Source organism: Salvia hispanica, unplaced genomic scaffold (genome assembly GCF_023119035.1).
Source record: "Salvia hispanica cultivar TCC Black 2014 unplaced genomic scaffold, UniMelb_Shisp_WGS_1.0 HiC_scaffold_786, whole genome shotgun sequence".
Lineage (NCBI taxonomy): Eukaryota > Viridiplantae > Streptophyta > Magnoliopsida > Lamiales > Lamiaceae > Salvia > Salvia hispanica.
In genome coordinates this window covers 1-26,771 of record NW_025952561.1, presented here as the reverse complement: position 1 = coordinate 26,771, position 26,771 = coordinate 1, and the positions used below count along the sequence as shown (strand labels likewise).

The 26,771-nt window shown below is 36.7% G+C and overlaps 2 protein-coding genes and 2 pseudogenes across 3 annotated transcripts; 3 read left to right on the top strand and 1 right to left on the bottom strand.

Annotated features, from left to right (window-relative positions):
- The first annotated feature begins 586 nt into the window (after positions 1 to 586).
- On the top strand, positions 587 to 11,760 carry LOC125200049 (annotated as a pseudogene).
- A 2,363-nt stretch (positions 11,761 to 14,123) lies between these two features.
- On the top strand, positions 14,124 to 20,398 carry LOC125200051 (annotated as a pseudogene).
- Positions 20,399 to 20,481: 83 nt separating this feature from the next.
- Positions 20,482 to 22,900, top strand: LOC125200052. Its single transcript, XM_048097847.1, has 6 exons — positions 20,482 to 20,915; positions 21,260 to 21,445; positions 21,534 to 21,664; positions 21,795 to 21,963; positions 22,166 to 22,295; positions 22,509 to 22,900. The coding sequence occupies exons 1-6, from the start codon at positions 20,493 to 20,495 to the stop codon at positions 22,754 to 22,756; spliced, it is 1,287 nt and encodes a 428-aa protein (XP_047953804.1). The 5' UTR covers positions 20,482 to 20,492; the 3' UTR covers positions 22,757 to 22,900.
- A 62-nt stretch (positions 22,901 to 22,962) lies between these two features.
- On the bottom strand, positions 22,963 to 26,436 carry LOC125200053 (DNA repair RAD52-like protein 2, chloroplastic). 2 transcript variants are annotated; one of them, XM_048097849.1, is made up of 5 exons: positions 26,287 to 26,436; positions 25,569 to 25,910; positions 25,456 to 25,493; positions 24,690 to 24,781; positions 22,963 to 23,271 (listed from the first exon to the last, which is right to left on the bottom strand). In XM_048097849.1, exons 2-5 carry the CDS (start codon positions 25,889 to 25,891, stop codon positions 23,134 to 23,136), a joined length of 591 nt encoding a protein of 196 aa, XP_047953806.1. In that variant the 5' UTR covers positions 25,892 to 25,910; positions 26,287 to 26,436; the 3' UTR covers positions 22,963 to 23,133. The 2 variants fall into 2 exon arrangements, with proteins under 2 accessions (XP_047953806.1, XP_047953805.1); XM_048097848.1 differs by having other exon boundaries at positions 26,164 to 26,371.
- Between the last annotated feature and the right edge of the window lie 335 nt (positions 26,437 to 26,771).

Here is a 26,771-nt window from a genome sequence, read left to right as displayed (position 1 = left end):
AGTATACTTTCTCAGGTGAATTATGTATTTCACATTTCATTTTATATATATATACGAGATTGAGTATGGAGTTATATATATTATAAATCCATATAATTGAATTCTGTTTTTCACTTTAGTAACACTTTCCCAGTTGAATTATATACACACAAAATATTCATAAAATTGACTGATAGGTTTCCGAAATCTATTTTATACATCAACACAATTGAATTATCAAATATAGACGTGATTGAATATGGAAATCTGTTTTTCACTTTACCACTTTCCTAGTTGAATTATGTATTTTATATATCCATAAAATTAAATTATAGCATTTCCAAAATCCACTTACTACCATGATTAGCAATTATGTATTTGATGTATATTACACAATTGAATTATAGTAGTAGCATTTACAAAACAGTGGCAGTGCTACAAATCATTGAAACGAACTCCAACTGCAAGAGTATATAATGAAAATAAAAGTTGAAAAAGCATATTCCCTATCTGTTAAAGAATCGAGTTTGCGGGGTGTCAGTTCGTGTTCGAGCAGTGCACGGGCTTCACGTTGTCAAATACTATTGGAATGCTGATGAATTGATGCACATGGGCCATGGCTGGCTAAACATAAACAAGGGTTTAATTCTGCTTCTGCTACTGAGATCCTCTGCTCTCTTCTCTTCTCTATTGCGCGCACATTGTTTCAGTGTTCGAGTGAACGAATAACTTTTTAGTCTGAGAAATTGGAATTTCCCTAGCCGTGAATCGAGGGTTTGTGGTTTCGTTTCTTCGGTGAATAATAAATGGTAAGCATGCTGATACCTAAGGAGCCGGAGCAAGTGATTAAGCAGAGGCATGGATCCGTGCTGGGCAAGAAGTCTATTCTCAAGAGCGATCATTTTCCAGGTTGCCACAACAAACGCTTGCTTCCTCATATTGACGGTGCCCCCAATTATCGCAAGGTTCTCTCTCTTCTCTTTTCTTTTTTTTTTTGTTCAGTAAAGATAAGATTTTTGTCTTTGTTTCTATAATGCTGTAGCTTTATGTTTGGTAATCATGATTTTGGTTATCAACCGTGTTGTATTCTTCGAAGGTTTTGCCATCTTAGCTCATTGCGATCTCTTTATCCTACAGGCAAGTTCCTTGCCCGTTCATGGGGTAGCTATTCCAACTATTGATGGCATCCGGAATGTTCTCACACACATTAGAGCCCACATGAATGGGGAGCAGATTCGTGTACTCTGGATTAGTCTTGCAAGAACCGGTAATTTTCCATATTTAATGCTTCTGTCTGATGTCAATTGTTGAAGGCAATGCAATTTCACAGTCTTGGATAATTCATATAACATGCTTCAAAGTTACGTATTGCATGCCTAATGTTACACCATCTCATAAGAGTATTTATCGACTTCTTCTGGCATCCATGAACCCTGATAGTACCTTCTATGATTTACCACATATAAAAGTTTTTTAGCTGCTATAGGAGTATATGTGAATTGATGCATATGTTAATTATGGTTGCTTTCCTCTTTGGGGATTGATTGGCCCATTTGGTTTGATGATAATAGCTGAATCCTGATTTCCTGAAATTATTCAACATGTGTCAACTTCTGGTTTGGATTTCCTACACTAATGTGTCGCATTAATGACATTTTCCAGGCACTTATTTTTCGTAGATATTGATTTTACAAAATGGCTATTTCTTTCCCGTCTTATCGACAATCCACCAGTGAGATTTTATTTAATACTTCCGAACATAATAGAATAGAAGGCCAAAAAGGAACTTGCTCCCTATGCTTACTCCTCAGCTCCTTAGCTTTTTTTACAGTAGGGGAATTTATTCATGTGTCAAAGATATTTGGTGTTTTTTTCTACAACAATTGCAGTATAATCAGTAGTTATGACTTTTAGGTTTTATCAAGTATCGTGACATTGGAGATGAACCTATAGCTGTAGCTTATTAAGTGTTTGGGAATTCGAACCAAAATTTTTGGTGATTTTAAAGTTCCTGGAGATGCATAAAATGCAGTTATATGTTTTAAGGTGGTTTTAAGGACTTTTCTGCTGTATTTATAGAGATTGGGATTTTACTTGACAAGTTTTGACTTGAGTTATCCATTCGAATGCTGGAACCTAAAAGTTAATGCTGTAATAGAGTATTCAAAAAAGACCCCCGGGATATTTCATTGAATCTATTGTTACACCCATAAATGGAACAGGTGATATACATTAACAGTCGGCCTTTGTTCTACGTGATGTTGAGCAGCCCTTTTCAATCTTGAATATACGGTACGTAATACCCCCAATCCCTGCCACTTTTGTACTATTAAAATTTTTTTGTTCTAACGAGACAAATTCCTTGGGGATTATTATGTGGGTTGAAGGAAACCTGAACCACTTTTAATATAAGACATTGAAGGCAAAATTTATGGTGTTGGTGACTCTAATTTATATTGATGACTTTAGTTAGAAGCTATTGGGATAGCCTTGTGATGTTTTGAAATGTTTCATCTACTTGGTCCTCTTTCCACTTTTTGATATTTCTGCTATACTTATCTTCTAGCTTCTTCTTCCAAAAAAGTTTTCTCTGTGTGATCATATCTTCCTTTTTTTAATTTTCTAAACTTAAAAAGTCTCCTTGAGACAACAAGTTGCCCCCTTGCAAAGCCCTTTCCCAAAAAGTGAAGATATTGTTACTCTTTGGGAGTGAACCAGTTTATGGGAAAATTTTCTGGGAAAAGTCCCTTTTCAGTTTGCTTTAGCAACACTGACAAGCCTGAACCATGATCAGTCAACCTTTCATTTATTCCTTCAATAAATTAAAAAGTTCTTCCCAGTGTGTTACAAAATGAATATTTGTTAGACTTGAGTCTTGGCTTGAGGTGGGGGTTTTTTATTTTCCCTTTTTGGTCCATAATATTGTTCGATTGTTCACCCTCCCAGCAGCACCTTCATCAATATCTGTCTTTTCAAATAAAAGTAGGGCATTAACGGGGTCAGGGTAGAGCAAATGGAAGATCGATTGAAAGAAGATACCCTCGAGAATCTGCTAGGTACTTTTATTCCTTTCATTGTCCTATTATTATGTATTCCATTTATGATATATCTTGGTTGTAACTGTGGTGTTGTTACTGTGGTTTCTTTTCATGATATACACTTAATACAGTCAATGTTTACAACATTTGAATCATAGGTAGGAAAAAAAACCCTTTGTAACTGATGAACTACCTGATGGTCAGATGGTGGATCAATGGGAGCCAGTTTAAATGATTCTGTTAAAACACCCAGAGGTATACATACTTACTATTGCATGGAATTAAACTAAACTAATATGTTTCATTAATTTTTTCTTCTTTTCTCCATCAGGTGTATGAGGAATTGACAAATCAGTTCTTTGTTGTTTATAAACGTGTTCCGATAACAGATGAAAAGTCTCCTAAAGAACAAGACTTTATTTCTGGTAAGTTTCAGTTCAGGTAGGAATTAACCCCCAAGTAGCACTCACCCAAATTTCCCAAAAAATATTTTGATATGCTTGGGGGGCCTTACATTTTTTTGGGGCACTGCTAAATTTTATTACTTAGTATGTCTTTCCCATACCCCAATGACATAAAATTTTTCTCTTCAAGGAAATACCCCCCTTTTCCCGCTCTAAGTGGAGTTTTTTTTTCGGCAGAAGATTTTATTGGTGTTGTTTTGTGAGATAAGTGGGTAGAATAAAGTAAGAGAGGAAAAGTAGAGTGATGTTTCTATTTTTAGAGATGTGTCACTTAAGGGGCGTCCCAAAAAGGAAAAAGTGTCACTTGAGTGGGGCGGAGGGGGTATAATATTACATTTGGATTATGTTCTAATCACGAGGTAATACCTCCCAAAAATCTAAAAAAATACATCCCGGAAACTCCTAAACTGCACCAACAAATCCAATCTTGAGAGAAGGGGGCACCCGGAGATGTCCCCACCTGAAAATGTTTGAACTTTTTTAATATAGTAAAGGGACGAGACAGAATAATTGAAATAAATGAAATAACACCCATAGAAAACTGAAAAGAATACAACAAAAAAAAAGAAAGGAAAAAACCCCCCCCCAAACTTAAGGCCCCTTATTTGGTTTTAGTAGCTGTAAATACTAATTTTAAAACTTACTGACTCCTATTCAAACAAGGACTCCTAAACGAACCCCTTAACAGACACTAACAGCTAGACTCTGTAAAGTAATAAACAACTAACTGTAGTCTGTAGGTAACGATCTCTACCCTTTTATTGGATAAATAATGACGTTATGACCATGCTAAAAGGTTTTAAATTTTTTTAAGTTTGTGTTTGATCTAGAGGAACCCGCTATCCTCCTTGAATTTATCTTTTTTAATCTCCACCAGTTGAAAACCATGGATTTAGTAAAATTAAAAATTTTATCTTCTTTTATATGATGTGGACTTGGGGGTTAACTTCATTGGTACCCAATATTCCTTTCTTTAGGTCCAAAAAATTTCTCAAGCACATGTTGGACAGGTTTTATTTAATTCCAAAGGGTGGACGGACAACCACAGGGGGGTTATCGCGACACTGATTTATATTAACCGCATTGGCGCAGGTGAGTTTTTGTTGGCTTTTCACAGCCTAATTTTGACTGTAGTAGCCCTTCTATCATTAGGATCAGCAGATGGAATTTTGAAAACGAGTTATTTGGAAACAGAGTCTTGTATATGAAGCTTTCATTGACACTTTTGAACGTTTCTATACTTAATTTCTTTTAACTAAAAAAATCTTCTTCTTCATTATTTATATTTGACAGTACAATTTTTACATGTATTTAAATCATTAAAAATGTTTCTCTCTTTCAGTAGTCTCTGTTTCTGTTTACTAAACGATTGTAAGATTAGTTGAAGATTGCAAATAATAAAATATTACTACTAATAGATATGATTACATCATCTAGAATGGCATAAGTGCATCAAGCATTCTAGGGGACACGTTGTCCATCTGATTTTTTTTTTCATACTATAGAACTATGTTAATAGTATTACTTATTAATTAGATCATCTGTCTTTATGATTAATGATAGACACAGTTTTGTATAGTGAAAATTGAAAAGTTTTATGGAGAGAATCCTACATATGCTTTGTTTGTTCTGTCCCATTTGAAGTTAATTGCCATATATTCCAATATATTTATACATAGGTATTCCTAGAACCAATTCTATGGGAAGAGTTTCTGATTTAAGTTCTAGCATTTCAACCGAGTTACCAAAGTCGGAGGAATCTATCCGCAGAGGAGAATATGCTGTCATTAGAAGTCTCATTCGAGTTCTGAGGTACCAGATAATATTTACTTCTACTTCCAGTAATTGCGTAGACCTTCATTGCTTTTTCTGTTAATTATATTGACTAATACATGTCTGAAGGGTGGTGTTGAAGGCAAGAAGCAGGTTGATAAAGTCATCGATGAATGTTCATCTATGCAGGTAGTGTTTCTAGTATTCAACTTGGGTGCTTCATTTTCTAATTCTCAGTAATCAGAAACACTTCTGAAAATTGAATGGGTATTGGTGCTACAGTCAAATTCTAAATTTTTGTAAGTGTTGTTTGCTTACAGAATCTACGTGAAGCTATTTCTAGTTATCGAAGTAGTATTCTGTGTCAAGCTGATGAAATGAAGAAGGAAGCATCTCTTTCCTTTTTTGTAGAGTACCTGGAAAGATATTATTTCCTTATCTGCTTTGCTGTATATCTTCATACAGAAAGAGACGCTCTCTATCCTATATCTCCTGCTCAATGCAGTTTCACAGAGTGGATGAGAGCTAGACCAGAGCTTTATAGTATATTGCGCAGGTAATAATAAATTTCTCTGTAAGTTTCAATCTATTGATCAAAGTCTCTTAATCAAGTGAATGTATAATTGTTCCTCCCATATCACCCATGCTAGCATCTCTATTACATATTATATCTACAAGATGCCCTCTTTGGTAGTTGTTAGATTAAAGGCAGAGGCAGTGTAATAAAGAAGATAAACTGAACTGAAACTCCTCAAAACAAGGGCAAATGGATTTCCTGGCGGCAAAGTTGTTCTGAAAGATGATTCCAAAAGATGAACCCTATGGCATATTTTGTTTAAAGTTAGTTACTAGAGCCCAGGTAATGAGGCCTAGTCCAACCCATACTAAAACCAATCCTAAAGCAATAATATGTAAGAAACATAACTAGGATAAAATTAAATCTGATAACAGCCTAATTCGCCTGTCCTTCACATCTTTTCTCACCTTCATGCACACCTCCTTGAAGGGTATGCTCTGCTCTCTTATCAGTAATGGATTTATATTATTCCACGTTTGACCTTTCTTAGAAAAAAGAACTTTTAGGTCTATGCACTGTATTTTTAGATTGACATGCTGATGCTTAATAATGTTAACAGGGACGAACTGGTTTTGTAGGCTTAGGATAAAACTCCAAAAACGTTGGAGACAAGATTCCTTATGGGAGATTCTGGAAAACTAGATTGAGAAGTTGAATTGAGTGTTACAAATATTATTTTACATTTTCTTAATTCCTATGTATGGTGATGTCAAATCACATATCAAGGAAGTGGGAAAATTGGTTCCTTTACTCTTATTTGTCGGGAATCTGAAGAGTCTGCAACTTATAGTAGCATTGGAAAGCTGGACAAGGGTAAATTTGGTTGTTTGGCGTCATATTTGTATATTATTTGGAAATAGGTCACTTTTTGGGGGGACAACAATTTTCAGAATAGGATATTCAGGGACACATGAAGTTTTTCCTAGAGCTCTCGAATTACCATGACTCTTCATAGCACAACTCTTTAATCTATCCCAAGTTTATATGGATGGCTATCCATGGTTATATTATGGGAGACACAAAATATGTTAAGTATATTTTTAGCAATAAGAGTGGATCGGTTTTGCTGTCAAACTAAGAGGGAGAAATAATGTAATATATGTATAAAATACCTGTGTCAGAGTCTGGATTAGGGTAGAGTAAGATTTGTTTAATCATGCACACATGTGATCAAAGTTATTTCATACATCTTATTTGAAGAACTGGGGTCAAGATTCTCTGGTTTTGAGTGCCACCTTGCAATTAAAGAATGAATCACCCTGCTGAAGCATATATGTTGATAATGAAAGTAGGGAGATTTGTCTATGTCAAACTGCGATAATATTTTGTGATGTCATGTCATGCAGATTGCTTAGGAGAGATCCAATGGGGGCTCTAGGTTTTGCCAATTTGAAACCACCTGTACTGACAAATGCTGAATCTGTTGATGGCCGCCCATTAGAGATGAGCCAAGTTGCTGCCTTAAGGAATGGAGAGGTCCTTGGAAGTCAAACAGTTCTCAAAAGTGACCATTGTCCTGGTTGTCAACATCCTTGTTTACCGGAAAGACTGGAGGGTGCTCCCAATTTTAGAGAAATTCCAGGGTTTCCAGTTTATGGTGTTGCTAATCCAACTGTCGATGGAATCAAATCAGTCATTCAAAGGATTGGTAGCTCAAGAGGTGGCCGTCCAGTACTGTGGCACAATATGAGAGAAGAACCTGTTGTTTACATTAAAGGAAGACCATTTGTACTTCGGAAGTTGAAAGACCGTACAAAAATATGCTCGAGTATTCGGTATTGAACACCATATTCCTTGATTTATGCAGTAGATATTTGCAAGAAGTGACAACTCTTATGGCCAGATTTCCTAAATAATAACATGAGTGTCTTGTCCACCTCTTCTTTCTTTCTTGGGTTAGACCTTAGAATAAGCAGACTTCATGTCTGTATTTGCAATTTTGGGATCTGTGATGAAATCACTATTTATATTCACCAAAGCAGTATATTAATTTTATCTTTTTCCGTTCAAGTCAAATGTAGTGATTAGAGGTCTTGCGATCATAGTAAACGTTGTTTAATTAGCTCTGTTATAACAATAGAAGGTTTGAGTAAAATTTGATAACCAAGCTGGTCTTGCTACTCTTTAGTTTGAAATATTCTTTGTTTCTGTTTCCCATTTATGGTACATTAATATTTTATGATTGTATATTTTTATAGGCCTTATACTATCTAAATAATATCTTTCTCCAATACACTAATTTCTAATATATCTATGTCAAGGGAATTGACTGTGAAAGAGTAGAAAGAATGGAAGCTAGGCTGAAGGATGATATTTTGCGTGAAGCTGAGCGTTACAGGTGCCATAATGGTCATTCATGAAACTGATGATGGAAAAATATCAGATGCTTGGGAACACGTGGACACAAATGCTGTTCAAACCCCAAGGGAGGTATTTAGCTGCTTTGAAGCTGATGGTTTTCCCCATCAAGTATGCACGTGTTCCAATAACAGATGGAAAAGCTCCTAAAGGTTCTGACTTTGACACTTTGGCCATGAATGTTGTGTCTGCCTCCAAAGACACAGCTTTTGTTTTCAACTGCCAGGTAGCTATTGTTTCAAGTTTCACTCACCCAGTTGCATGGACCATTCTTAAGTTTTCTGAATGTATAGTTTCTTTTGTTCTAGCTTTCTTATTGGGTAAAGTCTTATACAGATGGGGATTGGACGGACAACAACTGGTACTGTTATTGCTTGTCTTCTGAAGCTCCGGATAGACTATGGAAGGCCTGTCAGAGTGTTAGTTGATGACCCATCACAGAAAGAGCTTAGTAGCCGCAGAGATGATGAGAGTGAAGAATGTATAACATCATCATTATCTTCTTCCGAAGGAGTTAGGCCTGGGGAAGACTCTTGTCATTCATTTGGGATTAATGACATCCTATTGTTGTGGAAGATTACAAGATTATTTGATAATGGGGTGGAATGCCGAGGCGCTTTAGATGCTATAATAGATAGGTGTTCAGCGCTTCAGAATATTCGCCAAGCTGTCTTGCAGTATAGGCAGCTGTTTAATCAACAGCATATGGAGCCTCGAGAAAGACGAGTAGCATTAAACCGTGGTGCTGAATATTTGGAACGATATTTCCGCTTAATTGCTTTCGCAGCATATCTAGGAAGCGAAGCATTTGATGGTTTTTGTGGACAAGGAGAGTCAAGAATGACTTTTAAAAACTGGTTACATCAGAGACCAGAGGTTCAAGCCATGAAATGGTCCATCAGATTAAGACCTGGACGATTCTTTACTATCCCTGTAAAGTTCCTTTTTTCTGAAACACTCAAGGTTGTACTTTTCTTTGCCTCTTGATTGACTGTTTGTCATGTTTCTGATTGCAGGAGGAATTGAGAGCTCCATATGATTCTCAACATGGAGATGCTGTGATGGAGGCAATTGTCAAGGATCGTAATGGCTCAGTATTGGGGAAGGGCTGTATTCTTAAGATGTATTTCTTTCCTGGTCAAAGGACTTCTAGCCACATACAAATCCATGGTGCACCAAATGTATACAAGGTACAAGATGCGTATTTTACATAGATGTTCAGCATATCAGGTTTGTCGATTGACAACAAGATTTTATAACCTTGACTAATGATAACCTCTATGTTTTAAGGAGCTATCATGAATGTTATGAACAATGCCAGTAACAATATGTATTGCTGATTTTTGGTGTTATATTTTTCTTTCTGGTTTGATTTAAATTACTTCTCAAATTGTTATATACTCCTCCGTCCATGAAATATTGTCCAAGTTTGACTCTGCACTGAGTTTTAAGAAATGTGAAGAAAAATGAGTTTGAAAAAGTTAGTGGAATGAGGGTCCCACATTTATATATTAGTTTTATAATAGAATGTGAGTGTAAAGTGTTGGTGGAAAGTGGGGTACATATAGGTGATGGTTCATTTCAAAACTTTTCTTAAAGTCAAGCACAGAACTATAGAACTATTTAAGTTCACAAATACATTAATATCAATATTAGTTGACACTTGACATCACAAAACATTTTAGTTTCTGACTCCCTATCAGCTCATGAATATCTCAATATCAGCTCCTGACTCAGTATCAGTTCCGGCTCAATATCAATATCAGATCCTGACTGAATATCATGAACTGATATCTTTTGTGATGCTATCATAGAACTGATATGATTTTCACTTCTCAAAGTTCTCACAGGAACCCCTGTACATATATAATTAATTTGTTTCTTATAAGAAAATTCCATGACAAAGAAACATAGTACAATTCACTAAATGATCACTTCAAGATATATGGACTCATTACTGGTACAGTTACTAGATGATGACTTTGTGGTGCAAGAACTTTTTAACTTTGTTGTGATGATATTCCAAAAAGTATGCCTTTGCTCACAAGTTTGTCAGCAGAGCATGTCTCACTGTTGAGATTTTGTGGTTTAAGGTGGATGGATATCCTGTGTTTAGCATGGCAACCCCAACAATTGCTGGTGCAGAAGAGATGTTAGCTTATTTAGGCACCAAGCCCATAGCAGAAGGAAGTTCTCAAAAAGTAGTTTTAACAGATTTACGGGAAGAGGCTGTTGTGTACATCAACAACACACCTTTTGTCCTTAGGGAACTCAATAAGCCTGTTGATACACTCAAGCACATAGGAATCACTGGCCCAGTGGTATGCTCAATTCCAAGAGTTGTTCACATTATAAGACTGCAGATAAAGTCGAGGACCTTTCCGTTTCCTAATCTGGTTGTACATTACAGGTGGAACAGATGGAGGCACGTTTGAAGGAAGATATAATTTCTGAGATAAAAAATCTGGTGGTAGGATGCTTTTACATCGCGAAGAATATGATCCTGCATCAAAACAGGCCAGTGTTATAGGATACTGGGAGAATATTTTTGTAGATGATGTTAAGACTCCAGCAGAGGTATATGATGCTCTAAAGCATGAAGGGCATAACATGGCTTACCGGAGGATCCCATTAACTAGAGAAAGAGAAGCTCTACCTTCAGATGTTGATTCCATCCAGTATCGAAAGGATGAGTAAGTTTTCAGTTTCATTGTCTGAATTTCTAATCAAATATACACGGTTTGAGATGATATCATTCTATATGTCTAATATAGAGATTCCATAATCTCAAGCCAAAATGAGTGACACTACAAAGATTATTTAGATTATTCGTCCATGCGTTGCCACAACAGACCACTCTATCCCTGAGACTTACTAGAGAAAATTTATCCATCTGACTAGACGTTCTATTTATGTCCTTTTGTTAGTTTTAGATGTTGTCATGCTACTACTATAATCAGAGTATATATATATATGTTGTTGATGGTTCAAATTCTTCATAGTGCATATGCCAATTGTAATTGCAATTAAGATGCTTCTATATTTGTGAGTCTTTTCTATCATCTGATGTCATCATGGTATCATGGACACTAAAGCAACGGTTTTCCTTTCTTGTGCATCTCAACAGCTTTGCAGGGTCTTATCTTTTCATATCACATACAGGATTTGGAGGGGTTGCTTATGCAATGGCTATCATTTGTATGAGGCTTGAAGCAGAGGCAGCACTAAAATCACATGTCTCACGATCTGTCGGAATTTCAAGCTCAACTAATTCAGTTAAACAACAATTTAATTCTGATGATGAAGCAAGAAAACTGGGTGATTACAGAGACATTTTAAGCTTGATTAGAGTCCTTGTCCATGGTCCTGAGAGCAAAGCAGATGTGGACTCAGTTATAGATAGGTATGATACTCATTTGTGCACATATTACACTTCTCTTTATTATCCATGCGTTTATGCTTTGTTCTGCATCACTGTTCTTTTAATCAAACATTAACTTTCTCAAGAATGTCTTGTACTCCCATATAACAGTACTCCTTCCGCTCTAGTCCCACCGAAGATGGACCACCTTCCTTTTAGTTTGTCCCATGCAACATGGCCCATTACTAAAATAGAACCCCTTTATCTCTCTCTCTCTCTCTCTCTCACTTTATTCTCTCCACCTAACACAAAATAAAATTGCATAAAATCCCATGCTGCCCAAGGAAGGGGTCATCTTCCTTGGGACGGAGAGGCCAACTAGAATAAAAATCAAATATTATATAAATTCAAACCTACTTACAGTAATTCCATGTAGCAGGAAAATTGTTCAAATGTGAACTGTGCTAGGTCTGGTTTCTGTTTTAATAATCTTTTTGCAAATAATCCAGAAATTGAATCTTGTAAACGACATCTGCTTAACCAAACATAATCTAGGATATTGAAGGCACCTGGAGTTTTCTTGCAACATTTAACTTACAAAAAATAATACTGGTAGTATGGTGGTAAAACTGATGTAGTAACTGTTACGGAAGTTTGATGGGTGTGGTTGAAGCTCATATAGGATGATTAGTTTGGATTCTCTCAAGGTTTGACTTCACTTCATAGTCATACAAATATGGTGAAAATAGTATACAAAAGGGAGAGGTGAGCTGTAGATGAAGTATAATTTGCCTTGCCATCAAAAAGCACAAAAGATGAAAAAAAGGGTATGGTTGTTTTGGCTTCTTTGATGTTGTTTCTCAAACTATCTAGTTATTTCCTCCCTTTTAAGGTGCCGGTGCTGGACACTTGAGAGATGATATTCTATACTACAGCAAGGAACTTGAAAGGCTTTCAAATGATAGTGATGAACATCGGGCATACCTTGTTGATATGGGTATTAAAGCTCTGAGGTTGGTTTCCGGCTATGCTACTTAGGCACCATTACATATCGATATTCTACTGATCTTCCATTTTCAGTATGCTTTCCATTTCCAATAATTGGCTTTAGGTCTAAGATCTAATGCTGCTGTGTGTATGCACTGCAGGCGATACTTCTTCCTGATCGCGTTTAGATCCTATCTGTACAACACGTCAGCCAGTGAGATGAAATTCACAACTTGGATGGATGCGAGGCCTGAACTGGGCCATCTTTGTAATAATCTTAGAATTGATAAGTGATTATATAGTGTAGAAATTATGTATAGAGTAAGCTCTGCTTGTCTTTAATATACTAATCATATAATGAAGTTGAGAAATTCACCTCATAAATGTTTGTTTAAACTTTAAACGCTACTACAATGATTCTATTATTACCAAGATTGTGTGGCCTCAGGTCTGTCCGAGGTAGGGAAAACATTCATTGAAAAAGTAAATATTGTGACTCAAAGTAAGTTAAGTATAGGAGCTACTACCTTGTTACTGTTTTCAGTATTCTTGTTGGATCTGAATACATGTACTACTATGTACTCCCTCTGTTCGTTTAAGAGCATGCATACTTTCATTTTTAGTCCGGTCTCGTAAGAGTATGTATTTTATAAATTTGGAATCTCTTTTCGGAGAGACTTATTTTATAACTATGATATTTTAATTACTTTTTTATTCTATTCTCTCTATTTTACTAATTGTGCTTAAAACTCGTACCAATTAAAAGTGCATACTCTGTAATGGAATGAATAATATCCTCATGAATGAATTTCTTTGGAGATTTTGATGAGTGGTTAAGAGGGGAGTTCCACTACTTGCTTAACACTTTTATTGCAATCCATACGTGATTTGGCTCGATTACAAGATTGAATGACCACATTTTTTATAATTATGCTTGGCGTTAATTTTCTTTAAATTAAGTAATAATTATTGAATTGTAAATTCACTAGAAAAATGAAAATTAACAAGGAAAATTTCATTTTGTGGTAGAAGATCTCACCCTCTAATTTAATTAATTAATGCTCTTTCCGTCCCATGAAAAGTAGAGACACTTTCGTCATCCTATAAAAATAGTTTATTTTTATTTATGGAATATTCTCTTCAATTCATTCCCTCATATAAATCAATTTATATACTCCTCCGTCACAAAAAATAGGGTTATTCCATTTTATCCTCGTTTTGGAAAAGTCATAATAAATAGTTAAAGTGGATAAATAGAAAAGTAAGAAAGAATAATATAGAAAGTCTTTTTTCCAAAGCGAGGTATAAAAATAGAATAACCTATTTTTAGTGACAAGAAAGTATCTTCGACATATACCACTATGATTCAGGTCTACCATTAAATACTCTAATAATAATGTGAGTCTAACTATCATAACAATATTTTAACTATCATTCTTGCTCTTTACTTTATCGATTGTCATTAGTTTATCCATCTCAAATGCTATTTTTGTGCTTAATCCATGTAAGTAAGGTATAATGATGATTATAATGTGTGATGAAAAATTGGAGCAAGTGAAATTGAAAAAATATTGTAAAAAGAAATGTGAGTTTGGCGGCGGCGTGGAGGAGCGGCAGACGAATGCACACGTAAAAGTTAGAAGCTCAACCCAAACCATATGCATAATTTAATGTAGGGTTCCGTCTTCGACGGACATCCTTGCTCTTCGCCCCTTGCTTTTCTTCTTACGAGTTTTATACAATCCCATTGTTGAATTAGGGCACACTATAATCGATATACATTTTGAATTTGGGAAGAATTACGGCTGATTTTTGAGAATGGTTCCATTGAAGGACATTGCGAGAGTGGTGAATGGCTTATCTCTGGTGGCTAAGGAGGCCATCCGCCGCCCGTCTGCGGATACCTGATCAAGGGCGCCATTCTCTCTGCCACCGACGCCGCCGGCCTCACCAAAGGAAACCTCCGCACTCTAGAAATTCCTCGCGCCCAAACTGATAATAGCAATGGCAATAATAGTCATGCCAATACAGGCAGCAGCGTAGTCTACTTTGATAATCACAATCGCGATACTGATAAGGATCGTGATGTTTCCAAACCCGATACCCTGCCGACGCCGGCTGCAGATGCCGCAGTTGATCTCCCTGTCGCTTCCACTTCCAATCCAGATTCACATTCACGGACCGAATTCGATGCTCCTTCTGCGACCTCAACGAGAGCCCCGTCCGCTGTTGATGCGAATAGCCGCCGGAGGAAGCCTCGAGAGAGGAAAGTTCCTTCCACACCTTTCTCTAGAGCCATTGGGTAACACCCCTAAATCAATATCATTTCTTTGGATTAAATCGGTTCATATTGGCTTGAGCTTTGGTTTTCCCTTTTTCAAGCTTGATTGAAGGTTTGCTGGACTTGGCGCTGGTCTCGCATGGGGCGCGTTTCAGGAATCTACGAAGAGAGTCCTCTACGGGACGCCTGAATCAGAAAACAGTCAGCAGGCTGTTTCCCCTTTCTTGTCTGAGAGGAGCATGGCGTTTAGCTCTTGCATTATGCAGAATGCGTGGAGCTGCTCTCAAATTAGGCCAAATGTTAAGCATCCAAGATGAAAATCTTGTACCTGCTCCAGTAAGTAGGCATATGCTATATCTATATTGATCCGGAGTTAGTGCGCTGTATAAGCTTCTATGCATACTTTAAAATGTGTTCTATCTGGTTTCCTGTGATAATGGTACTCCCTCCGTCCCAAGATAGTACTATAGTAGAGGCATTTCTTTTAAGCACAAGATTTAAGAAATTTGTGTTAAAATTAAAGTGGATAGAGTAAAGTAAGAGAGATGAAAAGAGAGTAAAGTACGAGAAATGATAAAGTTTTTCCAAAAGTGAAATGACTCAACCATGAACCACCTTGGGACAACCCAAAAGGAATACTACTCAACTACCTTGGGATGGAGAGAGTAAAAAACATCCCCAATTTTGTTTTAGTAGATAATTGTGGTTGTAAAACAGTATATGATAGTAATTTTTTACTGCACTTGTATGATGTATTCCTTTGAATGTTTGTACATTTCATCGTCTTGCATGCAGTTGGTATTTTCTGTGACATCGAGCTCTGGTAGCATTTTGGATGGTTCAGAAATAGATAATTTACATAGTTTTGGTGAATGATCAAGTACTGTGAATCTTGTGCAGAGTGGACTTCAATTGTTTCAATGCAATGAGACTGACATGAAAGTGAAATGTGAAATTTCCCAGATGGTTCATATTTTTGGGTGGCTTGATTCATTCAACAGCTAACTTATAGCAGCTCTATGATGCTTGATTTTCGTGCATGAAGCATCAAACTGACACTATTTCATATGCACCAAGATCTTTTGGGTGCTTTGTTTAGACATGCTTGTAGGTCAAAATTTTAGTCAAAGATAGAATAGGAAAACATTCTCTATGAACAAGGTAATAGATTATATTGCATTATATAATGATTAACTGAATCGAGCTTTGCTTATGCCTTATAGTTATGATGATTGGTGCTCACACTTTCTTAGCTTCACATGCAATTCTTATATTCTTCATTAACTGTGAGCTTTAATGCCCTTCCAGATCTTGCAAGCTTTGGAAATTGTACGTCAGGAGTGCAGATCGGGGTGCCAAGGAATCAGCTCAATCAGGTTTTGAATGCTGAACTAGGTTCAGACTGGTCCTCAAGTTGACAAGTTTTGACTATGATCCAATTGCTGCAGCAAGTATAGGGCAGGTGCTGAAGTTACTCCTGGCTATTTCAAACTCATCATAATTCACTGAGTGTGTTTTCTTACATTTTCAAAGAGACTCTCCATGTTTTCATTGACAATTACCTCAAAACAAATTAAGCAAATTAAGAGTGGCTAGTGGAACATGGAAAGGTTTCTCTACATATGTAGAAAAAGTTATGAGCCGTACTTTTGAATTAGCTACCACTCACATATTTATTTATTCAATGGTTTAAAATATGATATAGGAAAGCTGTTGTTGTTTCACTTACCAGTCAATATAGAGACATCAAAGATAAATATATAAGTGACAGTGAGCCTTTTGCCACACTTATCCAAATACAAATTGGAAGGAAATGATGGTTTTAACTTATAGTAATATGTTTTTCGGAGAGTGTGCTAGAATTTCTCTAGTGGAAAGGGTAAGTGATGGAAATGATTGCTTGACTGTGCATGCGTTTCTATTTATTCACACCTCCTAAAACTGAGTAAAGGTTTTCACATGATCCTTCTTGTCCGCATCTGTTGTGTTTCATCTTATGAGGCTCTTAAAACCTTATTTAGGTCCACCGGGCTATCACAAAGGATGGTGTGGAGGTTGCAATGAAGATTCAGTATCCTGGAGTTGCAGATAGCATTGAAAGTGACATCGAAAATGTCAAACGACTACTAACTTATACAAATTTACTACCAGAACAAATGTACATTGACAATGCAATGAAGGTATAGTTTTTAATCACTGATTTATCTGGAACTTTTCCTATGTCTCTTGGCTTGATAAGATTTCCATGTTATATCATGATATGGTTTGATGAATCCCATTATATTGATATTTAAGAAATTGAAAAGTGAACCAGTTGAGTAGATATGCACAATAATGACCATTGAATTAGTTTGAACTTTGAAGTTGGTTAGTTGTACTGCTTTATTGTTGGTGAGCAATGACCTTGGACAATGCAGTAGTAATTTGTAACGAGTTGTTAATCTGATGATCTCAAACACTTCTTTTGACTGTGCAATTATGCACACATACTTTTGATAATTGGATTAACCACACAGATATTACCTCTCAAAGCTGCATGGTTAGCAATTATCAATCATTATCTAGATGCTCTGGCTTCTCTTTCTAAAACTTCTTGCTTTTGGCTTTCAGCTGGCAAATTCTGATGGAAATTATTTCTTTATGGGGTGTATTTGTATCAGATTTTAAAATTCATGCATCTTTGATTCTTCATACATATCCTACTTTTCTTATGAGACTTGGCTGCAATGACAACTGCTACCTGAAGTCGGTTTTCTAATGCCATGCAATTGAGATTGTTAGTGTCAAATTATGCTTTAATTCCTTCACAGGTAGCGAAAGAAGAACTTTCTCGTGAATGTGATTATGAATTGGAGGCCAAAAGCCAGAAAAGGTTTCGTACTTTGTTATCCAATGCAGAAGGATTTTATGTTCCATTTGTAGTGGATAATTTATGCAGTAGAAGAGTTCTAACTACACAACTAGTACCTGGTATGTGCTCAATCTGTTTTTTTATATGAAAGAAAGAAGTCATTTGTTTTACTAGTAGTAGATACTAGTCTCTGTACCTGACCTCCTATTTAAACCTTGGATTCAGTAAGTCAGCCATAATGAAAATAATTTGCTTAGGTTGGATTTGAACACATCCTAAAAAATAAATAGGATTGGGTCAAAGTACAGTTTCTAAAATATTACTTTCTCTGCCCCACGGCTAAGATGACACATTACATGGTTGGCTGGCACGGGGATTTAGCAGCTTATCAAGTTAAAGTTGCTTAATTAGAGAGAGCAAGGCGAGGAGATATAATTATTAAAGTAGAGAGATAAAGGAAGATGGATATTTTAATAAGAGTGAGAAAAAAAGTGGTTGAGTGTATTAATCGAGAGAGAAAGTTACCAAAAAAGGAAATGTGTCATCTTAGTTTGGGACAAACTAAAAGAGCGAAAACGTGTCATCTTGAGCGGGACGGAGGGAGTAAATAATACTTCCTCCGTCCCACAATAAGAGTCACATTTTACCATTTTGGTCCGTCCCACAGTAGAAGAGTCACATTTCACTTTTACCATAAATGGTAAGAAGGTCTCCTAACTCACATCACTCGCATTCTATTATAACCAATATAAAAAAGTGGACCTCATATTCGACTAACTTTTCCAACCCACGATTATTTACTTTTCTTAAAACCCGTGCCCACACCAAATGTGACTCCTATTGTGGGACGGAGGGAGTAATTTTTATAATAATAACAATAAATATTGTTGATATTTATTTATTTATCTTTGGTATAAGTTGCATAATTCAATTAGAATATTGCTGAAGGAAATTGTGATATTGCCATGTTCCAGTTCTTCGCCCATTGTTATAAATCTTAGATTAATAATGCAATTTTTTGCCTCCATAGTTTATAAACATTTCCTTTAACTCTGGCCTCGAATTATATACTCCCCCGGTCCTTTAAATTATGAACTTCCTATTTTAAAAACTCTCTCTCTAACCCATTATCCACTAACAATACTTCAATCACTTTTTCTTTCTATCTATATTTTACTTTACCAATTGTGCATTAAAACCCGTGACCCTTCAAAAGTTCATTATGATAGCAAGTATCCCATTTATGCAGGAATTCCAATTGATAAGGTTGCATCGCTGGATCAAGAGACTCGCAATTATGTAGGGACAAAGTTACTTGAGCTTACGTTGAAGGAGTTATTTATCTTCCGTTTTATGCAGGCAAGTCTCTCTCTCTCTCTCTGTGTGTGTCAAACTGAGTATATCCCTTGTCTCACAAGTTTCTGGTTGTAAAGAATTTGACTGTAAAGGAATTGGCATATATTGGTAAACCCAACATGTAACCCAAATTCCAGTTTAGCAACAACAAGAGGATGTGTGAAGGTAGAAGAGAAATAAATGATTGAAGTACAAAATGAAAACCACCTCTCACAAGGCTCAAAGGAACAATTCTGCCATAGTGAAGCTATTCAATCCCATGATACTTACCAGACGATAATAATATTGCTCTTATTAAAAACAACTCAAATAATTACATAGCAACTTTTATAAACTATTGTAAAGGATTCTTAGGCCAGTCGTGTCTTTGGAGTGGTAGTCAATGGTTAGGATTGTGCTTATTAATTTTGTTATCAGCAGGATTATATGGCAGGTGGTACACCTAGCAGTATCTTTCTAATTTGTTTTCAGTTTCTTTTATACAACATTTAAACCAGCCCCCCCGGTTAGAATCTGACCATGTTAATGTTGGCTCTGTCACTGGTATCACCAATACAATTTTGCAACTATGGGATTTTGAAATTATTGTCTGAAATCATGATTGTATCTGTTTTGTGTTAATCCAAGGTCATCTATTAATATCTGTCCCTTGCTGTGATCTCAAGCAGACTGATCCTAACTGGAGTAACTTCTTATATGACGAGACGAATAAATCGATCAACCTTATAGACTTTGGAGCAGCAAGGGACTACCCAAAAGAATTTGTAGATGATTATCTAAAGATGGTAAGATGCATTCCTTTCCTTTGAAGTGGTGGAATAGATTTGGTCATGTTTTATGTTGAAGTTGGTTTTATGATTATCAGGTAATGAGTTGTGGAAACAGCGATAGGGAGATGGTGATTGAGATGTCAAGGAGGCTAGGGTTTCTGACCGGAATGGAATCAGAGATAATGGTGGAGGCTCATGTGCAGGCAGGGTTCGTGGTGGGACTGCCGTTTGCAAAGAGTGGAGGGTACGATTTTGGATCGACGAATATTACTCAAAGCATTACAAATCTGGGGGCAACGATGCTTCGGCACAGGCTGACACCCCCTCCGGAAGAGGCCTACAGCCTTCACCGGAAGCTTTCCGGTGCTTTCCTCGCTTGCATCAAGCTTCAGGCTGTGGTTCCTTGCAGAGAACTGCTGCTTCAAGTCTACGACAATTATCAGTTTGGGACCTTAAATTAATTCTCTTCATTCTATTCATTTTGAAATTCATATTCTTATTGGATTAGACAGGAAATTTCATCAATGTTTTCTTGTTATTTGTATCATCATGTGAAAGAAATTGAAAATAAAAAACCAAACATGGTTAATACCTTTGCTTTTATTGTGGTATCTTTTGTTTTACAATTGAAATTTAGAATAGACTCGTATCCTATTTGATAAACGACATAAATCAACGAAGCATAGTATTAGTAGTAATGGAGGAGGAAGAGGAAGCGGCGGCGTTTGTGAGGGAAGAGGTGGAGGACTGGGACGACGAGGTGAAGAGTCGAGCGCGATTCAAAGCGCTGAGCGGGCAGAGGTCGGATTGGGAGGCGCGCTATTGTTTTTGGAGGGATTTAATCGTGAAGACAGCTCGACACCTCCGCATCTTAGTCATCCGCCCTTCCCGCCTCTCCGGCCTCTGGTTCCGCCGCCGCCCCGACGGCCTCTCCCCTTTGTGCCTTGATCAAGTGCTCCTTGAAATGCACCGCGCCGGAGACTTGCTGCTTCCTCGCGCTTCTTCCTCCTCTTCTCGCCTCCCTCACATTTTCCGCAGGGCGCTCGATTTTCTGCCCCTCGGCGATCGCCGCCCTCTCGCTCTCACCGCCGACTGCTACATTCTCGCACCGCTCTTGGAGGTAACCGTTTTCTTATTTTTTATTCTTGGGTTAGTTGCCCTAATTTTTGCCCCAATTCACAATTTTGTGGAATTTCGCTTGCGTTGGCCAATAACTCAAAATTTTGAATGAAGAGTCGATTGAAACTATATCCTTTTGTTAATGCCGGAATTTGAATCTCTCTACCACATACTGTTACAAAACTTTCGTTGAGAGCTTTCCAGTGGCAGTGTGGCACCTTTAGACTTCCCATTGGCGTTTCATGTGTTTTTGACAGTGGGTTAAAAACTGAAATTTGGTTTTAGTTTGTTTGTGCATTTACAGAAAATTAACCCTTCTTTCTAAGTCTCTTTAGTTAAATATAGGAACGATCTGTAGAGGTCATTACCAAATTGTCGGAAAACTGTTGGACTAGTACGTGTGTTGTCACCATGGACAAGTTTGGGGAAGTTTGTGTGGGCTCTGAGGAGGAACGGCTTGCCATTTTGGATTACTTGGTGACACGTGGAAGAGCTACACGCCTTGTCATCAACAAACCTCAAGCTATAGAGGTTGCTGCTACTCTGATGCATAATACTAACATTCTGGAATTGGAAACGATGGGGTTTGACTTGTTTCTTTTCCATTCTGTTGATGCAGGGTGTCAAATTGTGTATTGCTCCTGGGGCAGCTTCTGCTGCCTCAACTACGGATTACAGTTTACTACACTTAACTTGGACTGCCGAGAAGCTGGGGAAGCAGCTTCATTTAATTGACCAACGATATCAAAAGTAAACATCCCGAGATTAATAGATTTGTGGTTTCATTAGGTCAATTTCTCAAGAAGAAACAAGTTATTGTTGTTTCTTCTTCTTTTTGGTTGATATTTTAAATCTGATTACTGAATTGAGCTCTGTGCAGAAGTAGGGAGTCTGCTATAGCATCTCTTAGAGAAGCAAACAAGAAACTTGCCCTGAGACATACAAAAGAAATGAAGCTGGCATCTCAAAGTAGAGAGAGGTGCTCGGCACTGTTGGACCAGGTGGAGAAAGTTCTCCAGGCTATTTCGGATGCTGAGTCCTCCAAAAAGGTTGATTTTGCATGCTAATCTTATTTCAGTGTTCATTCTCTTTGGCTTGTTAAATGTGTACAAAGTTGGGGATGTCTTTGTATTGGTGCTTGATATGGTCCATAGCTACTGAAGCCTGTTCAAGTACAGCCGGATATTTTATTCTGGTAAACATAATTCGATGCTACGTTTCATCAGTCTTAATCAATATGTTCTCATACAGGTGGCGGAGGCCTTGCAGAGCAGCAAACGTGCTATGCAGGAAAACCAAATTAACATTGAAGAAGTTGCACAGTGCCTGCTGGAACTTGATGAGAACATTGATGCACTGAAACGACTTGATAATGCTCTAGGTAAGCATTCGCTATCAGATCTCTAGTGCTGAGCATGTTAACTAATCATGTTTCTGAATTCTATTGGGCTATGAATCCTATGATTACATACTATGGTCATTGTATATATGCCTAACACGATTATCTTGTCTGCAACTCATCGCTTAACAAAATCCCAAATTACTCTGTGAACATATGTATATATGTGCCTAACATGTGACCATGAATTTGTAGAAGCAACTACAACATATGGTGAGATAGATGATGAAGACATTGAAGAAGAATTTAAGACGCTGCAGCTGGAGCTAAACAGCACAAAGGCAGTTGCAGCAGAGGCAGAGATATCAGAAGAAACTGAAACGGATGCTTTGAGCAATGCGTTGTTGAATCTTCGTCTCAAGAGTGAGGGAGCCAAGAAGGTGGAGGCAGAATGTTGCACAGATGAAAACATGTCAAATGAGAGAGGCCTTGAAGCGGCTTGAATTTATGTAAACGGATAGGATAGGTAATCCAAGTGTTGGATTTGATGTAAATGGGTTGATACGAAATGCGAATGAGTTCAGTAGTCTTGTAAAAACGTACATTTAAGTCAGATCTACTCTTTCTAAACGTACATTTTTAGGAAACGGCGAGAGTATTAGTAAACCGTCTGATATGTAATTCATCCAGCTCCAACGGCATACAAGAATGCTAGAAAAATTCTGGTCTATATTAAACAATATTGCGAATGAAATTTAATGTTGGTAGCATTCAGATGCTATAAGATCAAATTTCAATAATCTAAAATACAAGTGTTACAACATACATAAATCGAGAAAGGATGATAAACAACCGTGGGACATGATGAAAACAACCTCTTCTACTCTTCGTGGTAAAGGTACAAGCCAAGACCAAATCGCGAACATGCTCTGCAAAAAGCTATCTGCTCTGCTGCAGCAACAGGATCTACGATCTCACCATTGCCAGGCGACACTGTCCCAGTTGACTCACGATGTGCCTGCATTTCAAAATTTTAGCCCTTGTATTTTTCCTATTTTCCTTCCATAATAAACAGAAACATTTATGGCCTAGCTTCCAATGCATGAAATATTAAGACCATATATTGCATATGAATCAACTTTGAAGTAAAATGTAGATGAAAAAGGACCTCCTATTCCAACAGCTTAATAAACCTTGCATAATGAGCATTTCTTGTTAGCCCAAGCCAGAAAAATCTAGTGTTCAATAATTTGTTGTTCGAAGTGAGTGTGTTGAAGCAAATGAAATTTATAGGAAAATGATCCTGGCCATCCAATCCATGTACAATAATTTTGTATGCACTTTTCTAGCATTTTAGTAGTTCATAAACTTTATATAAATTTCATCTACCAGATAAAACACCATACATATTTATCCATAGATTTTCAGATTTTTAAAACAGCCAGATGACAACAAGCTTGTACATTTTATTGTTTAATAAATATCTTGTAGGTTGATCCCTAAAATGTCATATTCATGAACCCTCATATGACTTTATCACAACAGTCATAATTGTGCAATTAAAACCTAAAATTTGAAGTGATTGTTTTATCTAAATATGTAATCTTTATGGATTTTATTTAGCCATTATTATCTCTTCATTCCTCTATCTCTGAAGTCCTTTCCTCTAGAAATTAAGACTTCCATTATTTTTTTAGGAAAATCATGATTGATCATGTAAGTTTACATCACCTATTCAACATGATTAAACATGTTAGTATCTAACATGCTCATGCAAACCTTATATACTAATGGAATTTAATGGAATTTGTTAGAATAATTAATTAAAGGTCAACACTCTATCAACTTTTTTCACAGAAAATATGGCTATACATTCCCTTAACCTATAACTCGGTTTCAGTGGGAGGAATAAGGCGGCGAACTGAATATATATTGTGGAACTATTACAATGAAAAAAATCCTTATGTAATCTCAATCTGGTTGATGTCAATGAATCCCTAGGCTAAGAAGAAATGGGGAAATTCTTCTAACATGTTTAGTCAATATTTACATACAAAGCAAACAGATAAAAAATATTAAATCCCTATTAAAACAATGAAAATCATATCATTCATTCACAAAGTATTTTTAAACTACTGTGGCTGCAACCGCTGCATACAACAAAACCAAATATACGACCAATGACAGATGGTAGCCCGATTGCAAGTTCATTTTAGGGGAGGGAATCACGAGAGTTGTGAACATTAGATGCTAAAACATCATTTGCAAGGTCTCCACTAAAATAAACCTTGATGACAATATTATAATCAATCCAATTTGCAAGCAAAAAATATGCTTTATTAGGTCAGTCACTTCATATATTCCGCAAATTGGATGAGATGCAGAATGCGTTATCAGGTATGAGGTAATATTTAGGTAATATGGAAAGGAACACACCTCGCCATCTGAGCCCCGTACAGTCACCCGATAAACCACAGTCACACTTCCATTCTCAGAAAAGATAACATCACGGATTTCTCCACACCAACCTACATAAAATGGTTAGTATTTTAGAAGATCCAATCACATCATTGGTATTAATCTTGACTAACATTTAGCCCTACAATTTCTGACTAGCATAATACAGTACACTATTATGATATAATAACCATCAATGACATGCTTCACAATATCAATCATTCTTATTCAGAGAGGAGCTGTAATACAAAAGATCCTATCAGTCAGGTTCCACATGTTTTTTCCCATTTTGAGATAACAAGCTTATGAAATTTAAGGACTAAAAAGGAGAGGTTATGTATATAGTACTTCAAGACAACACAACGAAATCTTTTTCTTGAGTGAGTAAAAAGAATAAATATGGAAACCATGCAAAGGGACGCCATGAACTTGCTTTGAGGACGCAAATAGACAATGTCGCACCTAAGGGTTCGACTGAACAATTATGCAAGATCCTGATATTTTCTATGAACCTATAGTTTGACGTTCATCGATAATCAGAGTGATACAGTATGTACAAGTGCAATCGATAACCGAATTGAAGTGGACTTAAAAAAATAGAAACCTAATTACTAACGAGTTCTTTTGATATTGTGAGATAACTGTCGTTACAGGGCATGCCACAAAATCATTAGCGCGAAGTTGCTTCAAGTGCTGCTTTTACATTTTAAGCCCAAGAAGATAAATGAGATGGAACTGATGTTACCTGGGGCATAAAAGCTCAGCATACGATTGGCATGGTACCTGTGAATCAGTAATTAGTACCCCAATAGACAAGTAGTAATAAAATAAAAATACACAAAGGTCCAGAGCAATCACCATGGGATAAATGTGGAATGATTATCATTGGTCTTAATAATATTATCAGAAACCTTCTTATTGAGGTCACGGAGAATCTCAGCGAGGGGGCGAGTGATGCAGGAAGACTTGTCTAAAGGAACCACATAATTCGAATTGGGGGCAGCAGATTTCTTGCTACTACTACTATTGTCTCCTCCAGAGAGAGCTGAAATCCTGAGATTCATTGCCTTGTTGGGAACACTGAAGCTGATTTTGGTCTGTGTCTGCCATGGTAATCGATGGCGCATCACAGGAAAACCGGCTTCTACTGCTGGCCTGATTTTAGGGCATTGGACAGCCATTCCAACAAACCACAGCTACCTGAATACCATGTCTTAGGTTGCTATAAACAACTTCAAAAGCTAAATTGGTGCTATCATAAAGCATTGAAATCCAATTAATAATTAGGTCACCTGAATCCTAACCCTATTCCTCATCAAATTATGTACACAAATAAGCTGGATTTGAAGTAAAATGGATGCACGGCATTCAGAATCAGAAATTGAACAACTCGGAGATCATATAAAGTAAGAATAATCATTTGCACGGGTTAGGACTAAGAAAAAACTTAAACCTTGAGTAGAAAAGTTGAGTTTTTGCTTGTGCACGATGAGGATTTGAAATTGGAGTGCGCGTAAAGCGATCAAATGCGGCGAAGGATTTAGAAGATCCGATTGAAATTGAGGGAGAAGAATACCTGATCGGGTGAAAAAGAAGGAGAATGAATGGGCAGAAATTGCAGAGAAGAGATGTGTGAGGAAAGAGCTTCAGTTGAGGTTGCTGGAAGAATAGTCATATTTCCGATTTTTAGATTTTTTTTTTAATTATCGTTGTTGACATCGATACACGTATTAATCTAAATTAGAATGAACTAGTACTAATGTTTAGTCCTTGTGTGTGGATTCTTTCAATACATAGCATCAAACACTAGTAGTATTATTTTAGTGTTATACTAGTGTTTTTAATAGTTTCTTAAAAATAAATAAATTTTCAGACTTATTACACTACAATCTTTTATGTTGGTAATAAAAAGCTATTTAGGTTGTGGATTACAGTTTTACTTTTGGAAGAAACTAATTATCACCTATTATAATGACTTACTCATGACGTGTCTACAATACAATAAAGGAGACCCCAACTCCTTTGCTTTTAGAGATAAATGCACAACATTAATGAATATGA

Bases quoted from the DNA above. Each gene is read 5' to 3' on its own strand.
- LOC125200052 (XM_048097847.1), top strand. From the start codon at position 20,493: ATGGAGGAGGAAGAGGAAGCGGCGGCGTTTGTGAGGGAAGAGGTGGAG. The intron at 21,964-22,165 runs GTTGATTTTGCA...GTTCTCATACAG, and splicing joins ATGCTGAGTCCTCCAAAAAG to GTGGCGGAGGCCTTGCAGAG. The intron at 22,296-22,508 runs GTAAGCATTCGC...ATGAATTTGTAG, and splicing joins ACGACTTGATAATGCTCTAG to AAGCAACTACAACATATGGT.
- LOC125200053 (XM_048097849.1), bottom strand. From the start codon at position 25,891: ATGGCTGTCCAATGCCCTAAAATCAGGCCAGCAGTAGAAGCCGGTTTT. The intron at 25,494-25,568 runs GTGATTGCTCTG...ACTGATTCACAG, and splicing joins CATTCCACATTTATCCCATG to GTACCATGCCAATCGTATGC. The intron at 23,272-24,689 runs GTGTGTTCCTTT...TTTGAAATGCAG, and splicing joins TACGGGGCTCAGATGGCGAG to GCACATCGTGAGTCAACTGG.